We start from the raw sequence: 22,982 nt of genomic DNA on the forward strand, positions 1-22,982 counted from the left end.
GCGCCACCAGGGTTACTGCCTGACTAATTTGCTATGCTGTATACAGCTAAGGCAGATTGCAGCAGAACATTGCTAATGATTACAGCTTAGTCAGGCATTTTGAGTGAGCTTGTGATAGGCTTGACTATGGAGTTTATCACACAGCCATTTTTGCCTGATCCAGGCACAAGATGGGATCGCGACTGAACAGGGTAAAACAGGTGTTATCGCACACAAAAAGGCAGACTTTGTTGCAGGATGACCATAAGCTGACTCCCATAAGCTGTATGGATTGGGCAAAAATATCTGTGCGATAAACTCCATAGTTTTCTTTGTATGAGAAAATGGAGCAGTATATTTGATAGGAAATGCTAGTTGTTGATTCAGATGTTAGCTTTATGCTGTGCCAAATTACTTCAGGGTTCAAAAACTTTCTACCTGAAGAGTGTTATGGCCCTCAAGCAGTGTTGCCAACAAGCCTTGAAGATATTCCCCTAAATGTTTTACCAGTATCCCCGGAATTCCCCAATATTTACTGGAATATTCAGTCAAAATGCCCAGAAAGAAATTAATTAAATTTCCTTGATTCTGGGGATTTCCCTGGAAATTGGCAACACTGCCCTCAAGTTGATCTCAAATGCAAGCTGCCTGTGGGTTGTTTTCCCCACTTGAGAGAATAATAGGCCAACCCAGTTTCACACTGGTGCTTAATTCAGCTACCACCAGCAGCACTTCTTCACCACACACTGACATCCAGGGAGACAGTGATACCTAGTCAATAATCCTAGCCAGGAGTAGCTGGAATTGATGTGAAACCTATGCTTTCTTTTGTCATTTAACAGGAGCTTTCTGGTACATTCTGCAAAAAAAATGTTATCCCTGCAGCATAGTATCAAGTAATATAAGAGCTTACTCACTGGACAGTGCTTTAAGGCAAAAAAGTAATTTAAAGGAACCAGAATACATTAGTTAGAAAGAAAACACTGGCATGATAAAATCAGGCATATCAGACAATGCTCAGATTTACAACAATTATCAGTGCTGACTTCCAGGGAGCTCTGTACTTTCAGTGATAGAGCAAATAATTTCCACTCCCTACATTTATAACATGCATCCCCTCCCTACACACATAGCCAGCATCTGGCAGAATAGATTCTGAACAGGAATCTTTTATTGAGGTCTTCCACAAAAACAGACCTTATTCTCCTTTATGTAAGAAAGCATCAACATTGTCAAAAAGTAAGATCTCCAAAAGTAGTCTAAAACTAACACTTCCAAGCCTTGGATCTGTTTTCTGTCGGAATTGGGCAGCTTTCCAAAAGGTTGTGTCTGCCAAGGAAAAAAATTAGATAAAATCATTTCTAATTTATATGGTTCCCATAGATAATACAAAAAGCAGAAGCTTTTGTCTCTGGTTTTTGACTCCTTGTGCAAGAGTTATCAGTATTCCTAATTGATAGTTTTTATAAATTTCACATATCCATAGGAAGCTATTTTATAATGATTCAAAACATTAGTCATCCAGCTCATTATTGCCTAGATTTGTAGGCAGTGGCAGTCAAAGATTTCAGATAAAGGTCTTCCCTAGTCCTGGGACCTTCCACATGCAAAGCGAGCACTGAGCTATGAACCCTTTCATGAACAATGGATAATATAACATTGTTACACTTCATACTTTAATATACAGTGGTATCTATGGCATGGTATATCATGCCCATGGATCATCATTCTTTGCAGTAGTAGAGTAATTAGTTCTTGATGGGTCATTGTTCAGAATTTATTTACTCTGATTGTATTTTCATAAAGAGGTGGTTTGCTTGAAAACAATAAACTCTTTTTCTGATGTGGTGCCTTTTTTCTGTGCTGCATTGCATCAATGCTAATCAGTGTTCTCCTGTGATATTCATACACCCCTTTTGGGTAAGTACTGCTAGCTATGTCACTGTTCCAGAGGGAAATGATGCCATTTTCAATTTTGATTTTTAAAATAAAATAATATAAATAATTTATATACCAAAGCCAATGTACTAGAACAGCCTACTTGACTTTTTCTCTGCATTAGTTTTCCTGTGTGTAAAACAGGAGTTGCTTATAAGCTGGGGAGCTGGATAGGAAGAACCTCAAACCATACAACTACATGGCTGCATTTTCAAAAGTCTTGCCCTGCCTTGCTTTAGAATTCAGATCAAGGAGTGAACTGGGAGTCATACCAAGGGGTTGTCTGACTACTCAGCCTGTGAAGTTCTTTATTTGTGTCTCATTATGAAAACAGTAGCTGATATCCATTTCTGTGGTTATTGAGGTTTTTTTTTCTTAATCCAGCCTTCTGCCAAAGGTCAACCAGTCCTGGTCTCAGTGTTTCCTGAGGACGGGACCCTGGAGACTTATTGATCAGCCACCCTCTTATAGCAACATCTCGAATCAGGCTTTTCCCAACTGGTGCCTTGCCCATCACTTCAGTGAGCATGGTGCATGGCCACACTGGCTACTGCTGATGGGTATTGTAGTCAAATACACTGAGAGGGCACTGTGGTGGGTGGTCTGAAACCTTGGTTCCTGTCTCGCATGGAAACTTCTGCAACAAGGAAACTCAGCACGCTGCACATGCATAATATCCACTGCTATGAGGCCTACAAAGCCTAGCAACTGCTATTAGGCCTACAGAGACTAGTATTGTACATATATAAGCTACGAATGTGTTAGATTGAAAGGAGCAGCCCTTTTGCACGGTTACAGCTACATTTTAAGAAACTCTGTCCCACTCTCCACTATCATCAACCTGAATTCCAAGGTGGGGAGAGTCATCTACTGTATATCTATAAATCTCGCAATTGCAGTTGCTGTGATTGTGAATGTAAGCTGCTATTTGTGGTATGATGGGTTGTGTGTAATTGTCTGGCAAGTTGTAATGGTGGCTGCATGTCTAACATGCATGTATAAATAGCATAGCTGAGTGGTTCATGAATCTGAGCAAGAAAAACAAACAAACAAATCACAGCAACTTCGTAAGCATTATAAACATGGTTGTTCCCTTCTATTTAGATAGAAAAAAGAGCCTTTTTCTCACTGTGTGGTATGGCAAGCTTTCTTCTTTCAATGAGATAAAACTTGGTTGATTTTAAAAACAGATAGATTCCTAGGAGTTTGTGAGTAAAAGTAAAGTATGTACCTTCAAGTCACTTGTTGACTTATGACAACCCTATGGATTTCACAGGGTTTTCTTAGGAAGGGATACTAAGGTGGTTTACCATTGTCTTCCTCTGAAGTATAGCCTACAGCACTTGGTATTCCCTGACAGCCTCTCTTCCAAGTATTAACCTAGCCTGTCCTTGCTTAACTTCCAGGGTCAGATGGGATAGGGTGCCTTTGGGGTATTTAGGCACTTGAAAAGTAGCAGCCCTTAAAGCTGTGGTGGAAATGCAATACAGTAACCAGAATCCAATTGGTTAGTCCCAGCTGAGGTAGCCCTGTTGAATTAATTGCTGAATGATGAATATTTACAATCTAGTAATTGATTCAATGGGTCTACTCTATCTGGGGCTAACCAGACTGTTTCCAGACATTGTCTTGCATTGGTTCTAGCTGGGAGTATCAGTAGGACTCAAGCTAGTGTCTGTCTGTAAGTAAACATACTTACCATCTGAGAAAGATTTGGAAGAAGTTAGGGCTGTAGGAGTTGAAAACATGTCTCTGTGTGTGGGAGACAAAAAGAATGATGGAGAGAGAGTTTCACTAAGCAGAAAAGCAGTCTTGGATTTTCCCAGGGGCTTGTCATGATATGTTAACTTCAAGGAGGAGAGAGCGGCAGTAACTTGTTCCTGTTTTTGCAGGTGTCTCATTTCCCTGAAGCCTATAGAGAGGCGCTGCACACCTACAAGATAAGCGAGCAAGATACAGATGTAAGAGCACCTCTCCCTGGCTGTCGTCTGTTTGCCCACTCCATCTCCCCTCCTGCTGCCATCTCTCCATCCTCCACCTCTTGGAGGCTATTCCTTTTTTCCCATTTCTCTGTCATTAGATGAGCATCTTGTCTGCTGCTAGTTGGAGCTGCAAGGCCTCAAGTGTCATTGATCACCATCGATCACCAGTCCTGTGCTGTCTCTTTTCCTGTCGCATCTTTCCCTCGTACTCAGTGTGTGTGCTTTCAAGCTGGTGTAATTGCTTGTGAGTTTTCCCTGCTTGCATTGTGGAGTTTCAAGAGCTCAGACTGGCCTCCTGGCCTGGGAGGGTACAGTTTGCCATCAATCAAAGCAGAGTAATGTTTCATCCTGTCTTCTTGTGGACTTCTATGCTGTTCATTTTGTACTTCATGTTTCTTCTGTCTCTTTACTTCATGACAGAAGCTCTTGGGAAAGCTCTGTGAGCAAAACAAGGTGGTGAGGGAACAAGAGAGGCTGGTGCAGCAACTTCGTGCAGAAAAGGTAATGTGAGATAATGTGAGCATGTGGGAAAAGGGTAGCTCACGCAACAGACACCTTCTCTGCCTGTTGGGTAAATGCTGTTAGTGCAGTGATTCCCAAATACTGGTACTCCAGGTATTTTGGACTTTATCTTCTAGAAACCTCAGCCATCTTGGCTAATTATCTAAGATTATGGGAGCTGAAGTCCCAAACACCTTGAAGGCCAGATTTTGCAAACACTGGGTTAGAGGGAAGAAATGACAGCCTATCCTAAAAGAGATAAAGGGGATCCTTTTAGTTCAAACTGAGAAATCCAGCTCCTCCTGTAAATAGCAGATGAAATTAGCAATAAGCAAATTCTTCTCTGCTTTTCCAGATGGGCTTATCATATCATAAGCTTTCTGGGCCTGGAAACTCATTGCAACCTTTCATTAACAGACAGCCATCTCCTATGTAAATATTTCCATTAGGTGTGTATCCACACAGCATTATAGTTAGTAATTTGATACCACTATACCTGCCATGGTTCCATCCTTTGGGATCCTGGGACTTGTAATTTAGGGAGGAACTATTAGTTTGTTCTAGTGTACTCTTTTTAACTACAGTGCTAGAGCTCTATAGCAGAAGAATTTAAAGTACCTCAAGAAACAACACATCCTAGGACTCCATGGGATGGAGCCATGAAAGTTACTGATATCAAACTACTGTCATTGTGCAGTATGGATACACCACAGGAGGCAGAGATGTTGAAACAGAGGCTGTTAGATCCAGCCCTATAATTTGAAGGATTACCTCAAATTATAGTCTGTTTTGAAATGCAGTGTGTGTGTGTGGGGGGGGGGGGAGGGTTTGCTACCCCACTTCCAGCCTTCAAATAAATGCTGCTATCAGTCCAGCTTTGGTACATAAAAAGTGGGTAGCATCTATTACCATCTTTTCAGGAAGTAAAATATATTGAACCTGTCTCTGGACTTCACGGCTCAAGTGTTGATTACAAAACCTTCAAATAACAGGCAGAAGAATCAAGGAGTTATAGGCCCTTTTCCACATTTTGATGACAGGATAATGTTTTCATGAAGCACCAGATTTCTCTCCAATCTGGTAGGTGTTTGTTATTTCTGAATAGTATAGAAGAAATATTCATCATCTCCAGAAGGATGAACATGTTCAGCATTATCTGCTTGTTGTCTTCTTAGTATTCAACCCTGTGGCATAATAGTAATTCTGTTACATTCAATGACTTTACCATATTTTCCTTTGAACAGAAGTGATTATCTCTGCATTGGGGAATGTGACCCAAAAAGGATAAATGTCCAAGGCTAGAATGGGAATTTAAACCATTTCTTTATTTAATTCATTTATATCCTGCCTTTCCCCCAAATAATAAGACTCAAGGCAGCTTACAACTTAATAAAACAATACAGAATAATAGACTCTCCAAAGACAGGACAGATTCCAAATATTTTGATCTACTTCCTAACCATCAGTCGTCGTCATCATCATCATCATCGTCGTCTTCTTCTTCTTCAAATTACTTCAATGCTATATTCAATTCCAGGAGAGTCTAGAGAGTGCACTGATGGGGACACACCAGGAGCTTGAGATGTTTGGAAGCCAACCAGCCTACCCAGAAAAGTTGCTGCACAAAAAGGAGTCCCTCCAGAATCAGCTGATCAATATTCGAGTAGAGCTGTCCCAAGCTAGCACGGTAATCAAAGAAGCCCCCTGTATTGAAGGCATTCCCTCCTGCTTAACCTTACAGAGATCTTAAATACTGAGGAAATTTTCAGTGATTGAGGATAATTCAGGGGTGGGTGACTGGGAAACACACAGGTATACTCAGCCCCTAATGATCATGAATATAGCATTGCTGCATCCACACGTAGACATCATATTGAACCATGTTCAGCAAACCTATTTTAGGTTTACAGATAGCATTGTCCAGCCTGCATGGCCAATTGGGACAAGCATGGGCCTCTCAGCTGTTTATGGGCTTTGTCAAGCATTAAGCAATGTTTCTGCAGCAGCATGGGCTGTATTGGTAGAGCCTGGTGCCATGTGTGGTAGCAGATACCTGGGGGTTGAACAAAGGAATATTTTGTTGCTTATCATTGCAAAATGAATCTCTTCTTTCTTGTTTTTCTGTGTGTCTTTTCATGTGTGTGTGTGTGTGTGTGTGTGTGTGTGTGTATGGAAGATATATATCTCTCTCTCAATGGAAAGAAAAGGAGAGTGAGTGAAAAGGGAAAAATACTCTTCAACTCACTGGCAAATGTAGCAGCATACAAAGCATATTCCAATGGGCTTGTAAGTGTATGCCATGCATTTGTTGTGATACAGAGGGAGTTGATGAAAATCCCTGGTTTCTTCCACTATGGGTGAAAATGTCTTGCTGTTCTCATTGCTCCTCCATTAACCCCCTCTGGTGCACCAATGTCATGCCAGTTTGAATATAGCCTGACTCTACCCATAAGCAGCAAGTGAATTTCATACAGGGAGACATGCAAGGGCTCTCTTTGTCCTCCAAAGACATTTAAGACACTTTTAGGAAATGGTGGGGAGTTTTCTTAACTGATGCAGGGTTCACCTCTTATGTGTGGTTTCCCCTCCATGTTGTGATGTACACACAGGTTGGGCTGGGATCCAAATAAATGGTTTCACTTTTTTAAATGCCAGTTAGTCTCTGAACTCTCAAGTACACACTGAAGAAACGCTGAGTTAGTGTGTTGGTATCTTGATGGGACTGTTTGCAAATCCCCACAGGCACTGGCCAACAGCACCATAGAATATGAGAACCTGGAGGGCGAGGTGTCAGCCTTGCATGATGACCTGTGGGAACAGCTGAACTTGGACATTCAGGTGAGAGAATTGAACCTCCAGATCAGCTGAATCTAAGAGGGGGAAAAAAGCAGAGAACCCAAAGCTGAACTGGACACTGGCTTACAGGAAGGTTTAGTTTATCAAATCATTTTGTGAATAAGCAGGTAGGGTGTTCCTCTGCCTATTCCAGTATATTGTGCACAAAGAATAATCAACAGTATGATAGTAGGGGTACCTGTTAATTAAGCCATATTTATAAACATGAGTCATTGGGATATGCAGGATTTTGTAGATTCAAATAGGATTATCAGAGCCAGTTTTTAAAGAATATGTATGCATGTGCACCTAAATTTTGTGCAATGCTACTGCAATGACACACCTATTGTGCATGTGCATACCAACTGTGTGTAGAACTGACTATCAGAATATGCTGTTTCCCAGGGTAGAAGTAACTACTTCTGATTTGAAGATATTGTATATTAAAAGGGTCTCCACAAAAGTCAGTGCTGCTCTCTCTACAAAGCACTGTAAATACAGCAGGATCACATTTGTTTTTGTAGACCATGTTGCAGTGTGCATTTTGAATATTTTTAAATAGACTCTTTTTAGCAAAACCCCTCATGTTCTTGCCCCAACTGATCTTTTTCTGAAGTGGTACTTTGCTTTGCTTTGCTTTGAGAGCTATTACAGGACTGCTCCCACTTTGCATAAACTGAGATGCACCTCCTTAACCATCCCATCCACTCTGATTTAAGCTACTTCTGCTAGATATTTTGGATGCTTTCTTGTGGTTTTGATGTCATATACTTTCAAGCAGCCAAAGCAATTCTGTACCTACACTATGAGTTGCAGATTGCTCTGCAATGCCAGTATGGCTCTTGTCATTGCTAACTTCTTTGCTTTGGAAATAGGTGCAAAGGAAATTGCTAATGTTGGGAAATATGCTACTGATCTTGCATAAAACACCAATGATTTCATTGTAATACATAATTAGCTACAGAAACATTTAAGGCAGGGTGCACATCTAGCTCATTCCATCTACAAGGAAAGGTGCTGGCAGGCTGTAAAGACAGATTGTCAGACATGGAGTAAAAAGGTATATAAGTGAACTCTAGTTCAACCTTTCACAAACCGATGCCCTACAGACTACAATTTCCAGAACCTCCAGCAATGTTGGAGAAGACTACTGTAGTTATTTGCATTAAGGAAATGTTCCGGATCCTGAGATTAAAAAAAAATTCTGCTGGTGTTGCCTTGCAACACTGACACCAGGTAGAGTAATGATGTCTAATCCTTGCTTTCCTTCCTATGTAAATGACACTTGACTCTCTTGCTGCCCTAGTGAATGAAGGCATTGTTTTCTTTCCTTGCAGAGTTTCTCTTAATCTCCAGACAGCACACATTTGAGCATGTCCTGTGATTTTTCTGAAACTCTGTGTGAATTTGTAGCATGAAAAGAAAACTTCTGTTCTTCTTGGTGTTCATTTGCAGAGTTAACTAGGCAAAAGCAAGCAACTTGTAGCCTCATATTGTTCTCTCCTCTGTATATCCTCAAATGGAGTAAAGGATTGTGACAGTTGAACTGACAGGCGCCCTTTGCGTCCATGCTGTGCTGAGACCTGACCTACCAACTGCTTCAGTATCCACATACACTCTTGGTCCAAGCAGCTAATGAGGACTGGCATATTCCTGTTGCCATGGAGTACACAATCTGCATGGTTTGTGCAGTCTTTGCAGAGGCGTTCATCGGAAAATATGCATGCTTTAATATGAGATATGCCCCTATGCTTCCAGCAGAATGCTACAGGATAGAATGAGAAGTATACATTGCTTGTATTTGGACACTGAAACCTACAGGCTTGACACACAGCACAATGTGGACTGTATCAAATATGAAGGGAGGAAACTACTTATTGGAAAGGGTGCACACGTATGTGTGCATGCGTGCATGCACGTGTGCATGTACACGCACACCCATTCACACCATCTTCTTTTCCATACAAAGCTAGAACTTCAGGCACACAGATATTAGATGTCTTCTCAACAGAGATGCTGAGAGGGTTGTGCTTTTAATCAAGCATAATGTTCACTATATATTTAAAGCAAATCGGCTTTAAAAGTCAAATGAGGACTGTTGACTAATTAAACTGATTTATGACCAAAGTTTAAGAATTTTACTGGATGACTTTAGTGAGTTCCAGGGGCTGTTTCCCCTACCTAGAACCCACCATAGGCTTCACATGTACACACACACCTTTCTAATTTTAATTTTTTAAAATTTTCAGTTGGCAACCTGTATGAAAGTTACGTCTTCATATGTGGATTAACATATGCAGGAATTAGAACTAGGCAGTTTCATTACATCCATATCCACTAGAGGGCTGCTGTTATGTTACTACATAGCAGAGCCAGCATAGTGCCTATTTCACATTGCACCGATGTGTAATGGGACCATTGTTGATCTTCTCAATTCACTTAACAGTATTTCTTGGCACCTCTGCTATTTAGTTAATTTAGTATATTTAGTATACATAGTGATATATGATTCTGGAGAACCTTTTCTCTTCTCTGAAAAACATCAAAGCAGACTACAATAAGTCATTTAAAACTAGTCACACTAAAGCATAAAAAAAATCATAGCACCAAAACACACATGTTCTACACAAGTAACTTTGTTGGACATGGAACTTGATTTAATTGAAAAGGCATGAGGTGTGTAAGGCAATCTTGCTATGGACAGAAATCTAATTATTCATTCTCAACTAAACAAATTGTCAAGAAAGCCTGTCAAGAGTTTATTAACTCATATGAGATTTTTCCTATCCAGGGTAAGAATATGTGTGGGGTTTTGTTTGTTTGTTTGTTTGTTTTTTGCCAAGGCTTTGTCAATCTGTACAAAAAAATGGCACAAAACTAATGCCTTTTGCCTTTGTAGTTTTCTGTGTTGTAATTCAGCAGCACACATGTCATTTTCATAGCTGGGTCAAAAGTTTTCTTATAAAAGTATGAACACTCTTCCAAGGCTGACCAGAAATGTCTCACTAATAGTTACTTGTGGCTCCAGTGACAGTGGGGCAATTAATCCATGCTTAGTTTGAACCTGAACTTTAAAAAAAGATATTCAAAGGGCTGGGCTATTTTGGGGATAGGACTTGGCACTCAAAGTTCAGGCTAAAACTGGATTCTCCAATCCATTTACACTATATGGAAGCCACCAGCCATAAAGGGGAGGACTGTGGATTCACATTCTCATATGTGAGAGTAAGACAAACAAGGATTGACACTTTTATTCCTCTAGTTTGAAATCTTCCATTGGTTGAGAGCATCCAGTATTTGTTCCAAAGTGGCATAAAATCCAGTCCAGGATATTTGAGTGACTCTTTCAAGTGGAAGATGAGAGCTTCCCTTGGTCCTGATAGAACTAATTGATTGTAAAGGTAAACAGAGCCACCTTATTCCTGTGCTTTGGCTGGAAGGATGATGTGTTCAGGTTGTTCTCATGTTTTAAATGATAAGACAGCACTTGTATGTACTCTTGTTCACTGAGTAATTACAATAGTCTTTTAGGTCCCATGCTAACTATTTCACTACTAGTTAATCTGCATACACATCCCTAATCTGATCCAATTTATCACCTTGATTTGCACTGATATCTCTATGCTTGAATGGAGCCACAAGAACAAAATGTTTAGCTGAGTATTCAGGGAGGAGAGTGTATTTCAGCTGTACTAAGACACAAACTACTGTAAGTGGATAGAGCAGTTACTTTTTCTGCATAGTTTTTCATATAAAAAGTGGGAAACAAACAAACAAACAAAAAATACTAGTATGTATCCTCTGTATTATGGATTGTATATGAGATTCTTTATACTTTGTACTAAAAATGGGGGAATCCAAGTTGTCTGCTTATTAACAGACAAATAAATAGCAATGGATGAAAGTTATATGTGCATTTTTTCGAATTCTGCAAATTGGAGCAGAAATGATCATGTGGCAGATAAAGAAATATAGGTGGATGCATCGGGAAGGAGACAAGATTGCAAAGCATGAAAAAGGTGGCAAGCTAACCCTGCAGAACATGAAAGTTTTGCTTTCTTGGTGCTGCTTACACACACTGTGCTGGAGTCATTTCCACATCCTGGACTAAAACCTTACTATATTTTGAAAGGTGGGGGGGGAGCAAAGAATTCAGACGTACCAATAATCCATATGGTGAGCTGTCTACCAATATTTGCACTTCTTCCATTAATTTAATTTTTTTTGCAGTTTTTACCATCCTAGAAATAATTTAATTTCTATTTTTTTATGATTAGCAAAATCCCCATTTTTACAAAAACAGAGATGAGTTGTAAGCCACCTGCATTGTTTTCATAGCCCATCCTCTGATACCTAAGGACCTCTGGGCTGATCTAAGAATGCTGCGTATATTGGCCCCTCCTTCCTAATCATCCCTGGGCATATCAGGTGGCAAGGTTTGCCTTAAGGTTGCCAGAAGTAAAAAATGACTTGGAGGCAAGCAACAACAATAAGCAGTGAACTGGAGATACAGAAATACATTATTCTGTATCCATGTAACTTGTAAGATTGTTAAGTGCAGTTGGAGAAACCACAGTATGCAGAACTTGCCCTAGTTGATTTTATTAGACTGCAACTCCCAGAATCCTGCAAGTGGTCCATTTTTGGCTAGAAAATTCTGGGAATTGTCTTAAAAAGTGATTTCCAAGCTTCAAAAGCATGCACATGCATAACTGCTACTTCTCACATTACATTACTCCATGCAGTTCTTTAGCCAGAAACAGCCAGGAAGCTCCTGATGCACTCACTCCATCAATTTAGATATAATCATCACTCACAATCCAGTGGAGATTATTACAGTATTCTTATAGCTTGTTTGCTGGGAGATTCACAGACTTACTGATTTCCCCTGCCCCATTAACAATTTCCTGTGAAAGCATCCAGAAATCTTCATCAGGGAATTGTATAGACTGTTCATCAGTTTATTGCCAGGAGTCACCATAGTAAATTGGCCTTTGGAGAATCCAGTCTAAGGCTCATGTAAAGATGATTTAAGTTAAAGGCTTGGGTGCCATACTTTTATATATTTTTTTTATTAATTCATCAGGGATACATCACCCTATTAAGTATTTTTTGTAATTCACCGTTTTCATCTCTATAAAAAAGTGTGTGTGGGGGAGCAATTTCTCTGTGGATTCTTTCTCTCTCTCTGCAGTTGCAGTTCTTCCTTTCTCTGAACCTCATCTACCTTCTGTCCACATCCCCCCCCCCCAAAAAAAAAAAAAATAAGGCACTCTCAAGTCTTTAACCCCTATCTGTTTCTCCTTCCTGTTTTGTCTATCTAAACCTTGGCTCTTTCTTCAGCAATCTCTTCTTGCTCTGTCCTTGAAACCTCCAGCCTAAATGCCCTGAAGACTCCCGATCCTGTCTGATCTTAGAAGATAATGAGGCTCAGGCCTGGGTAGTACTTGAGCAACTACCAGGGAATATTGGGGTTGTAGTCTATATTACAGAGAAAGTTTTTCTTGCCTAAGAAAACCCTATAAAAGTAATGGTGTCACCAGCAAACAACTTGAAGGCACTTACTGCTAGTAGTACTCTTATCCCTGCAATCCTTATCCTACCCTGCCGCTCCTCCTGTATCACCACAACAAAAAACAACAGCTTGGGAAATAAATTGTACATTACATTAAAAAGTATAGCAAATCCCTAATGGAATGTCATCTTTTATTTATTTTTTTAAAAAACAACTTTTTTAAAAAAACTAGCTTTGATGGGAACATTTTAGCCTAAAGAAATGGAAAAGGAGACAGTCCTTAACCCTTTTACTGCCCACTCTTTTCCTGAAGCAGCTCCCCAGATGCTTTTCCTATTGTGAAATTCCAGCTACATGTAAAATGTAATTGGCGGGGGGGGAGCTTTTACTGAATTAAAATAGGAGCAAGAGCAAAGAAGAGTTGCTTTACTTAAACACAGATTCTGACTTGGTTTGGGTGTCTTTCAGAATGAAATGCTCAACCGGCAAATCCAGAAAGAGATCTGGCGAATCCAGGATGTGATGGAAGGGTTGCGGAAGAACAACCCCTCTCGGGGAACAGACACTGCAAAGCATAGAGGTAAAGTCCCACACCTTTAATTTCCAGGTTTGGGATTCTTGTGCATCTTAGCCTGATCCTAAGAGAAAAAACAACAGGCCTCACTGTTATCTGGATATCTGCCACTCCTTCCACGATACATACACCTATAATTTTCTTATCTGCCATCTGAAAATATTTGTGTACTTTACTGTTGCAATATGTGTGGGAGTACTATTTACTGCAATTTAATTCCATCACTTCACCATTGTTGAGAAATCATTCAGATTTGCAGGGCCAGCACCAGACATCTGTGGGCGCTTAAGCAAAACAAGACTGATGGGGCCCCATAGCCAAACCTCTGGGATTTTCTTGGCTTGCCTATATAGCCAAATCTCTATCCCTTGATGCCATTACCTCAACTGGCAACAAACCTCATTTCTTGCCCATCACTGTCCCATTCACTGCAACCAGTTCTGTCTTTGTGGCTCAGATAGCAGTTATGCTTTTAAATGAGAGTGGAGTTGAATGCCAACTTGTCATTCGGATGTGCTCACTAAAGATGTATGTTTAGGGAAGGCCAGTGGGTAAGTACCTGGTGATATTTCAGATGATGAGCTGGGCCATCACTCATCTGCATTCCATGCCCACCACTCACCAACTTCAAATACCCTAAAAGAAGAATTAGAAAACTTATTGTATCTGAAGCAATTGAGAATGTCTGCATTAAGGGATGGACCTGAACATCTTGGCTATTTCAAGAGTTGGCTTTGGTCCTACATCAGCAAGCATAGTATAGAAGTTTTCCAGGTGAAACTATACTACAGCTCCCCTCTCACCACTCAGACTAACCATTTGATTGTGAGAAAAACAAGAAAATGTTCAGTCTTTGAGAGAAAAAACAGGGCAATCGAATGCTGGTGTGGAATGCTAGTCTGATCTTGGAATGCATACAGCTGTTTTGAAAATAATCCTAGCTTTCTTTAGCATCTTTGGATATTTGATTCATGGAAGAACCTCTGTCATGGAGTGGTCAGTCAAAATTGCTGTACTCATTTGGGGTTCCATCCATTTTTAAAAAAAATCCTCTCCCTCCCTCATCTTTTCCTCTACCTCTTTCAAGAATGTTACTTCCAGCAGTGACTGCTGATTCCTATGTCATTGGCACAGTAAATCTGTTCTAGGTTTCAGTCATCACTTTAACAGAAATTTAAGATGCTGGGCCTGTTTATGAGGGGAAAGGCTCAGCACTTTAGATAGCTCCCTTAAAGTTCAAACTGAGCCCCAGAGCTGTTTTACTGGCATGCAGTGCATCTACACTATAGAAATAATGCAGTTTTTCACTGTTTTAACTGCCATTGCTCCATCCTACAGAATCCTGGGGTTTGTAGTTTTGTGAGGCACATACACGTTTTGACAGAGAAAGTTAAAGACCTTGTAAAACCACACACCCCAGGGTATCATGGCATGGAGCCAGAGTAGTTAAAGTGGCATCAATATGCATAATTTCTACAGTATTGATGCATCCATGGAAGCTATCGCTAGTCAGGTCCCCATTACACAGACACAAAGCTTTATCACACTAGTGGGTAAATGGGATTTAAACTAGAGTTAAACTAGAGAAAACCAGGAAATGTGATGTGATAAACTTCAGGCATTTCCTGGTTTTCTCTAGTTTTCTCTCATTTAAATCCCCTTTGCCTGCTAGTGTGATAAAGCAGACAGAGACACACTTTCTATCTGTATCAATCTTACAATTCAGCACCCTTTCCCACACTGATCTATTACTCTCTGTTACTAATCCTTTCCCTTTTCTACCATTTTTCTGCAGTGACTCTTGGGCCATCAGGAACCTACAGCTCTAATAGTCCAGCCAGTCCACTGAGCTCAGCCAGCCTCACAAGCCCCTTGAGCCCTTTCTCTCTTGTGTCAGGATCCCAGAGCTCCCCTACCAAGCAAGGCAGCAATGAGGTGAGCCAAATGAACCACTGCCCAGGATAGATGGAGAAGACACAGCAAACTAGGAGGAGGAGACAGAGTGTTATAATGTGTGAGCAAGATGTTTCCTGAAGTTTCAGTTTCAAAGGTTGCCATTCCACCAGTAGATGGCAACCCAAGCCTTGTTCTGATGTGAACAGTGGCAGCTGCAGAAAAATTTTCAGATGAGAAACCTTAGGAGATTTTGTTTTCAGTGGGAAAAGTAGTGTCAAACCAAAAAGTGCAACAAGATGTTTAAAACTCCTCTTGTAGTGCAAAAGAGCCAACAACCTAAAGTACAGTTTGTAGGAAACTGGTTCTTTGTTAAAATAAAACATCTGTGGTTTTACTTTTCCATTTTAAACACAAAATTCCCTTAGAATTTAAATTAAACCAAACAGATATTGATAATTGCATAGAGAGTTCCTCGTTTCTGAAACGAGCAATTAGGCTAATAATAATTAGCAGGCTGTTTGCCCTGCAGTAAGACTTATGGTTTTCCTTTATTGTGTTTGCTGGCAAGTAACACTCAAGGCTGGCATGACCAGAATGTTAGAGCAATGTGAGACCCATTCTTGTCAAAAAAATATTCTGGATTTAGCCTTAGTGAGTTACTCATCTCTTCAAAATATTCTTTAAGAATGGATGATGTGACATAGTAAAAATCCAAAGCCTCTCATACACACATCCTTCAAGCACCCTAAAGCTTTGGAATGACTCAGTTGTGCTAATTATGTGGAGTGAGTTTCATCGCCTGCCCTATTTATTCCTATTCTGTGTAGTAGCCTCAAGTATACCAATCACAAATGGAAGCCTGATACATTGGTCAAAAGGCAAAGGTGGTCAGATGTGGTGCTGTCCCTAGTACATACCTATTGAAGGTATACCCAAATTGATATATCTTGTCCATTTCTAGCAGGACAGGCCAAATGCTTTGGATGAAATTTCTAGCATAAGGGTTGGCAATTTTTTTAAACACTGGGGCTACATCTGTCATCGGACCAAAACCCCTGCCCCAAATCCACCATCAATCCCTAGCCCCACTCATATTCCATCCTGCATGTTTGGGGCCATCACTTTCCGTGTTGCTGAAGCCTTGTGACATCAATACATATAGAATCACCATCAGGGCTTTCAATCTTACAGCAATTAATATTAATTCACACCATGTGGCAAACAGTGAGAAAATTATGAAATATCTGTATTTTGGATAACGTGTCTTGAAAAAGAAGAAGAGAGTTTGTTTTTTTGTTTTGTTTAAATCACAGATATTTTTGAGGCATATGAAAGCTGAGATTGCTACATGGTTCTGTGGGTGGTATTGGGCTAGCAGCAGGCTGGTGTGGCTTCACATTGGGTTTCCCTGTAAGGAAAAGGCCTGGTTATATGACATTTGGCCTATTGGGGTACGCAGTTACAGCTGCCCTGTCCTGGATTGTACACCTGTCTCTGTTTGGTCTCTGTCTCACTAATTCTCTTTTCCTTCCCATTCTCACAGTTTCTCTGCTCTTACTCCTAACACTTCTTGGCTTCCTCTCCACTCCAGGAGACTGGTCCACCTCGACCTCCCCTCCCCAAATCATATGTGCCCTTGGAATCTCCTCCGACTGTCCCTCCGCTCCCTGTTGAAAGCCGCCTCTGGCCGTATCCTAACTCCCCCTCCTGGCAGCAAAGCAGCGAGGCGAAGAGGGGACAGGTATCAAAATGGAGTCTGAGAGCTAAAGGCATGCTCTGTCCTTTGCCATATTCAGTAGGAATTTGGGAAGGGATATGGAGCCAATTGGTTAACAAGACATTTGTCCCAGCTGACCTGTGCTCCCTTAACCCCTTTCTTGATGATAACGGCAGCTTCATGCATGATATTTTTCCTAAATGTGGATTATATCCCAATATGAAGAATATCATCTGCCAAAAACCCCCTCAAAAGGATTGGGGACAATTGCCTTTCGGAGACTGTAATACACTACGTTCCCTGAATGGCTAGCTGTGATCTATGTTACTTGTGGATAAAGGTAGAAGGTAGGAACAAAGCATGGATAAATTCCTTTTTTTTTTTTTTTTTTGGACTACGATTCCCAGGATTCTCCAGCCAACATGGTCAGTTAGCACACTAGCTGGGAGATTCTGGTAGTCCAAAATAACTTTGAATAACTTTTAGCACTGTTTTTTTAAGCTTAAAATTGATGGATTGTGTCTCTCAGAGGCTTCCGGGAGAAGCAATTCCTCTGTAATAGAGGTTGCAGGGCCACCCCACCCTTTTTAAGAAGAAAAAAACATTTCCCACCTAAAATCTGAACTAGCCTACAGGCCACCTCAAGGTTTGGTTTGGTTTGGCTTCACATTTTTGGCCACCTGTACAGTCCCCAGCAGGGTACTAAAACAGAAAATTGACCCCAGGACCCATCACAGTTGCCCACCCTGGTATGTATTTACTCCATGTTTGCATTAAGTAACGACATTTGGGTGTGTTTTTTTTAAAAAAAAACAATGTAAAAGCTACTGAATCTGCTTCAGCAGAGGCAACAGTAGAGCAAAATTCTGTTCATAAGGAAGCAATGCCTCTCTCAAACTACTTTCAACTCTCTTAAAAGCAAGAGTCCAGTCCTACATTGCAATTCTGTGGCCACATTCAGACATCACACTGAATCATAGTTTAGTGATATCACACTGAACCATAGTTTAGTGTGACAAGAACAATTTGCATCAAGACACATGTGCTTCTCTATGCGATCCTCCAGCATGGCCACTACAAGGAGTTCAGAAACCTTTGCTTCTGATTTCTGTTAACTGTTATTTATTGTTGGTCCATAACCCTGAGCTGTGCTTAATTTTAAGTATGCTTTCATGTCAACTAGCTTCATAACCCATGATTTGAAATTAGTTTGTTTCTACCAGGCCATATTTAAGATTAACTATAGTATGTTGGGTTACAGTTTTTCATGATGTCCAAATCTGGCCTGCATTTTTACTATTGGTCAATATTTTTATAATTTCATTGGCCCTCTTTCCATTGGAAGAATAGCACGCAAACCATGCCTATTAGCAAAGATATCTTGAAAATGTTCTGTAAGAATAACTTTCATCTTATTTTATAACATAACCCATAAGATTTCAAAGCTCTGCTAGGGAGAATTTTAATTATACCTGGTAGAGGCACCTGTAGTCCTCTAGAGAGGGATGTGCTACAGCTCCCATAATCTGTGACTTTTGGCCATGCTGGTGAGAGTTGCAGTCCAACAACATCTCAAGGATGCTGGTTCCCCATACCTGATCTACATTAAGTCCCACAAAGGTAGCTGAAATGCTTTAAAGTTGTGGGGTTGATTTATCAGGTCAAAACTGAGAAGAGATATTGCTTATTAGGATCTCATAAGAGCTGTTTTGCAACCATTATAGGCCAATTGCAATGGGAATTGGAAAAGATAAACCCCTTTTCCTGTTGTCGCTTTTAAGACTGCCCTTCCATTCCTTTCTATAGGCTTTGCATTTGAGAACCATGAGACAACCATGAAGATTGTGGGATTCAGGGTTAGGCCTTCAAAATGCAGAGGAAGCAAATTCAAAGGAAGGAAGGGGCAGACTTGCTGAATAGCAAATTACCTGATTTTTCACTCCAGATGTTTTTACCATAACAATATGTGTAGCAACTCAAAAGTTTTTTTTTATGAACAGAATATTTTTGAAATCTTTGAGTTTTTTAGTTCTTTCATGAGATGATATGGAAGGAATTACATGTATGTAAAAATTACAAGACTGACAGATTGTTTGATGCAAGTGGCTAAATGGTTGCAACCTCTCCGGCCCATTCTGCCAATCCATTCTGTGTCAACTGTCCCTGTGGCTTTTAGTTCTATTGCCCTTTTCCATTTTGCCATCCACTCCCTGTGATAATCATCTATGTTGCCTGAAAAGGCTGCCTGCAAAGTTGCAATTGAGATGAAACAGAACAAGAGGGGCTTGGGCAGGATTTGTGGGGGGGGGGGGGGGAGGACTAAAAGAAGAGAGAACTTCTCCATAGACCAACCATAGACCATAGACCTTGTCAGGTTGTTTATTTTTTGATCAAGAGCACAATGAAATTCCAAAGCCGTTTCACGTTTCCATCTGCAAAAGTAGAGTGGCAATGGCAGATAATAATAATAATAATAATAATAATAATAATAATAATAATAATTTTTATTTATATCTCCCCTTCTCCCTTTGGATCGAAGGGATTTCATTCCTCAATGTATGCATCCAGCCCACAATTTCTAAATCCTATTCAAAACTTGTTTTTTAACTTAAGAAAACCCAATGGAATCTCCCCCCCACCCAATAAACGTAAAAAGAGCTTAGATTTGGGCTGGTTAAAAAAAGACTCTGGAATGCTGAGCGCATGTTAAGCACTATTATTCTGCTTTTAAGATAGGAATAGTAAAAATTCTATTAATCCTTGCCTCCAAATGCCAGTGCTTAGAATATAACATGAGCTACCTCATCTTCAGTTTGCTTCTTTATAATTGAATCAAAGAGAAATTCACCCACACTGTTTTCTGCAACTGACTGGGTTTTGATTATGGGGCAAGTGTCATTTTTAATGAAGCAGGCAAAGCCTGCACAGGTGTTTCTTCTTGTTACTGTTTCTTTTCTCTGTTTCTCTGTGGGCGTTTCTGTTCACTTTTGGCATGTTTGTTTGTGACTCAAATCTATGTAGTTATAGAAAGGGGCAGCTGTATGGAGGCAGGATCTCTCCTCAACTACATCCACACTTCCTCACTGGAAATGTAATTGTCCCTACAGTCCAAATCCAGCTATGAACAGAGCAAGAAGGACCATCATCGGACATCAGCTTCACATTCTCCAGCAGAAACTGGTCTCTTGCAGACAAGGCAAGACCAAGATGCTGATAAGCAAGTGGCTCTCAATAAAGGTACCTGCAAACAGCATTTATTTGGGGAGCAGACCTGGTTTGTGTGACTGGGTTTTGTTTTTTATTCTTTTGTACTTCTAGGCCACAACTTGGTGCCTTGCAATATTCCTAGTGAGCATAAGGTCTTTATCACACTGGGGGAAAGCTGGGATTAAAAAGGCATTTTCTCGGCAAGGTCGCGAGATTGTGGCAAAGATTTTCTGACACATGTAAGAGAGGACTTGTCCCGGGAAGAAACAGGAATGTGCAAGCAACAAACCATTCACAAGGAAGTTCTTTTTAGTACCAGCTTTTTAATACCAGCTTTTCCTGGTTTTCCCCCCAGTGTGATAAAGATGTTAGCTGCACTGGAAGAAAATTGTGGGAGTTACATTAAATCTTTGTGGTCACAATGACCTACTGTTCCTTTTCGGCTCTGTTATTTGATGTTTTTAAATTGTGTTGTTACTGCACTATGCTTTTATTTATGTGGCTGCTGAGCTGCCTTAGATGCCACTATATACAATTCAGGGCTTGGATATATTACTTTTACAACTTATGATGCAATTGTATATACATATTTTTATTGCTCTTTTATTTGCCATCAAATATGGCTTTAACTTACAGCAACCTTGTGGTCCAAGATCTAAAAGACCCATGGTCATCAACAAGCCCGCTCACAAGGTTCTTCTCCCACTACAATAGCATTGTTTGTAAAATAGGTATTCAGTCAGGACTACTGTCTTTCCTTTCCTGGATTACAGGGTTGGTTTGTGCTAAAAACTTATCACATACAGTATTTGGGACGGCACACCCACTACCTCATCCATGACATTATCCCCATCCCTTTTCCTTGTTTAGCAAACATGTATACACACTCAAAAATATAAATGAAAACAATCTTACATTTTAAAATGTCTTTTTTTTTCCTGACCCAGGGGGGAGAGGCTTCCTGATCCAGATAGACCAGACTGTAGCTTCAGAATTCAGAAATCTGTACCAGATAAAAGCCAGAAGCTATTGATCTGTCCCAATGCTGGTTTTCATCTGCCACCAATTAGTTAAGTCTGAAGCTAGAGTCTAGTCTAGTCTATTCCGAATATGTTAATAAAATAATAAACATATATTTGTTTAAAAATAAAAAACTGTAAGAATCTTTTCTGTCTACATTTTCAGGTGTGTGTGTGTGAGAGAGAGAGAGAGAGAGTGAGAGACAGAGAGAATGGGAGTGAGAGAGACTACAGAATTCCTAAATAGAATACAAGGTTTAAATATTTCTCAGTTACTTTGTCAATTGAAAGGAAATCAAATTGAAATCTCCACCCCTTCTGCTTTTTCCCTCATCACTGCATGTGGACTGATGTTTTCTCATCCAAAGCATACCTCTTGACTATACCCTAGCCACCTTAAATAGGCAAAAGTGCAATTGAACTTTCACACAGGAAATTGTTTCTCAGCAGAAGTGGGAAAGGAGGTTATTAACACATTTTTTGTGATAATAAAAAGAAACACTTTCAAAACTTTCAAAACTTTCAAAACGGTTTCCCATGGGAAAACAACAGAAGGGCAATAATGTTCTGCAGTAAGACTGAGGCATTAGCACAGTGATGGCGAACCTATGGCACATGTGCCAGAGGTGGCACTCAGAGCCCTGTCTGTGGGCACACATGCTGTAGCCCTAGCACAAAGTTTGCCAGAGTTTCTTACTAGAAAGCCAGAGGGATGTGGCACTTTGCAATAAATAAGTGGGGTCTGGGTTGGAGTTTGGGCACTCGGTCTGTAAAAGGTTCACCATCACTGCATTAGCTTGCTATAACGTCATGGTGTGATAAACTCCACATCTTGCAAACTAAGGGCCATGGTTTCCTTGACTGACTCAATCCATCTGTGATTTGATCTTCCTTTCATTTTCCTTTTTCTTCTATATACATCTTAGTGAAATAATCCTATTTTTCATCACAGCTTTAGTTATTGCTATTTGGTTTTGCTATTCCACTCATCAACTAGCTGAAAACCTTCTAATTTGTATATATGCAAAAGTTTTTTTTGAGAAAGTCATTACTGCTTGCAGAGAAGGTATAAGTAAAGATCTGTCAAAAATAAGGTAATGCCTGCCTATCTGTATTGTCAGTGTGAAAAACTCACTTTTTTGCCTTGCTGTCAGAATTTATTTTTCTGTCCTCTGCATTCTTCCAGTTGGCATTGTTCCCCCAAGGACCAAGTCACCCATGGATGATGACACCATACCGACATCAGGTGTGGTGAGAAGGAGTGCCAGTACCCTATCTAATGGGCTGAATTCTCGTGTAAGGCTAAGTGTTATTTATTTATTTACAGTATTTATAACCTGCCCTTCAGCCCTAAAGACTCTCAGAGCAGCTTACAATTATTATTTTTAATTAGACAGTTCCCTGCCCTCAGGCTTACAATCTGGAAAGACACTACATAAAAGGAGAAGGGAAAGGTGGTGAGGAAGGGATCACATCCAGCAGTTCTTCTCTCCCTCTTGAGGCCTGGACCAAAGCAGATGGACCGGAGGGAGGGCTCTGCTTCTTAATCTAGGACAGGCCCGATGGAGCTGGGCCAGCATCTCTCCTTCCATGGCTGGATGGCACCAGATGAACTGGAGGGAAGGCTCTGCTTCTTATTTATTTATGTATTTCTAAAAGTTACTCTGCCTCAAAGCTTGGAGTGTTAGCTTTGAAAATTAATTAATTGCTATTGAGCTGCACCAAGTGACACCCTAAGGGGGTGACACCACTATTCTCCAAAGATCTGCCTTTTGGCAGAAACGGACTGTGGCTTTCAACTGTGACCATTTAAAATGCC

At 40.4% G+C, this 22,982-nt stretch overlaps 1 protein-coding gene across 16 annotated transcripts in view; it reads left to right on the plus strand.

Annotated features, from left to right (window-relative positions):
* The window catches only part of PLEKHA6 (pleckstrin homology domain containing A6), a 269,710-nt gene that overhangs the window by 231,167 nt on the left and 15,561 nt on the right, over positions 1 to 22,982 (plus strand). For 11 of the 16 annotated variants that reach the window (XM_089514587.1, XM_089514583.1, XM_089514577.1 and 8 more), the window contains 9 exons: positions 3,810 to 3,878; positions 4,320 to 4,400; positions 5,938 to 6,087; positions 7,143 to 7,238; positions 13,219 to 13,330; positions 15,120 to 15,259; positions 16,812 to 16,961; positions 20,045 to 20,174; positions 22,350 to 22,459. In XM_089514587.1, the coding sequence (XP_089370713.1) occupies positions 3,810 to 3,878; positions 4,320 to 4,400; positions 5,938 to 6,087; positions 7,143 to 7,238; positions 13,219 to 13,330; positions 15,120 to 15,259; positions 16,812 to 16,961; positions 20,045 to 20,174; positions 22,350 to 22,459 (1,038 nt within the window). Of the gene's footprint in view, positions 1 to 1,866; positions 1,900 to 3,809; positions 3,879 to 4,319; positions 4,401 to 5,937; positions 6,088 to 7,142; positions 7,239 to 13,218; positions 13,331 to 15,119; positions 15,260 to 16,811; positions 16,962 to 20,044; positions 20,175 to 21,091; positions 21,245 to 22,349; positions 22,460 to 22,982 lie in introns of those variants that run through there. The other 5 variants (XM_089514584.1, XM_089514593.1, XM_089514585.1 and 2 more) reach the window with 3 other exon arrangements.

The sequence above is a fragment of the Sceloporus occidentalis genome, unplaced genomic scaffold, assembly GCF_023333645.1.
Source record: "Sceloporus occidentalis isolate IW3139 unplaced genomic scaffold, rSceOcc1.0.p SCAF_3, whole genome shotgun sequence".
Classification (NCBI taxonomy): Eukaryota; Metazoa; Chordata; class Lepidosauria; order Squamata; family Phrynosomatidae; genus Sceloporus; species Sceloporus occidentalis.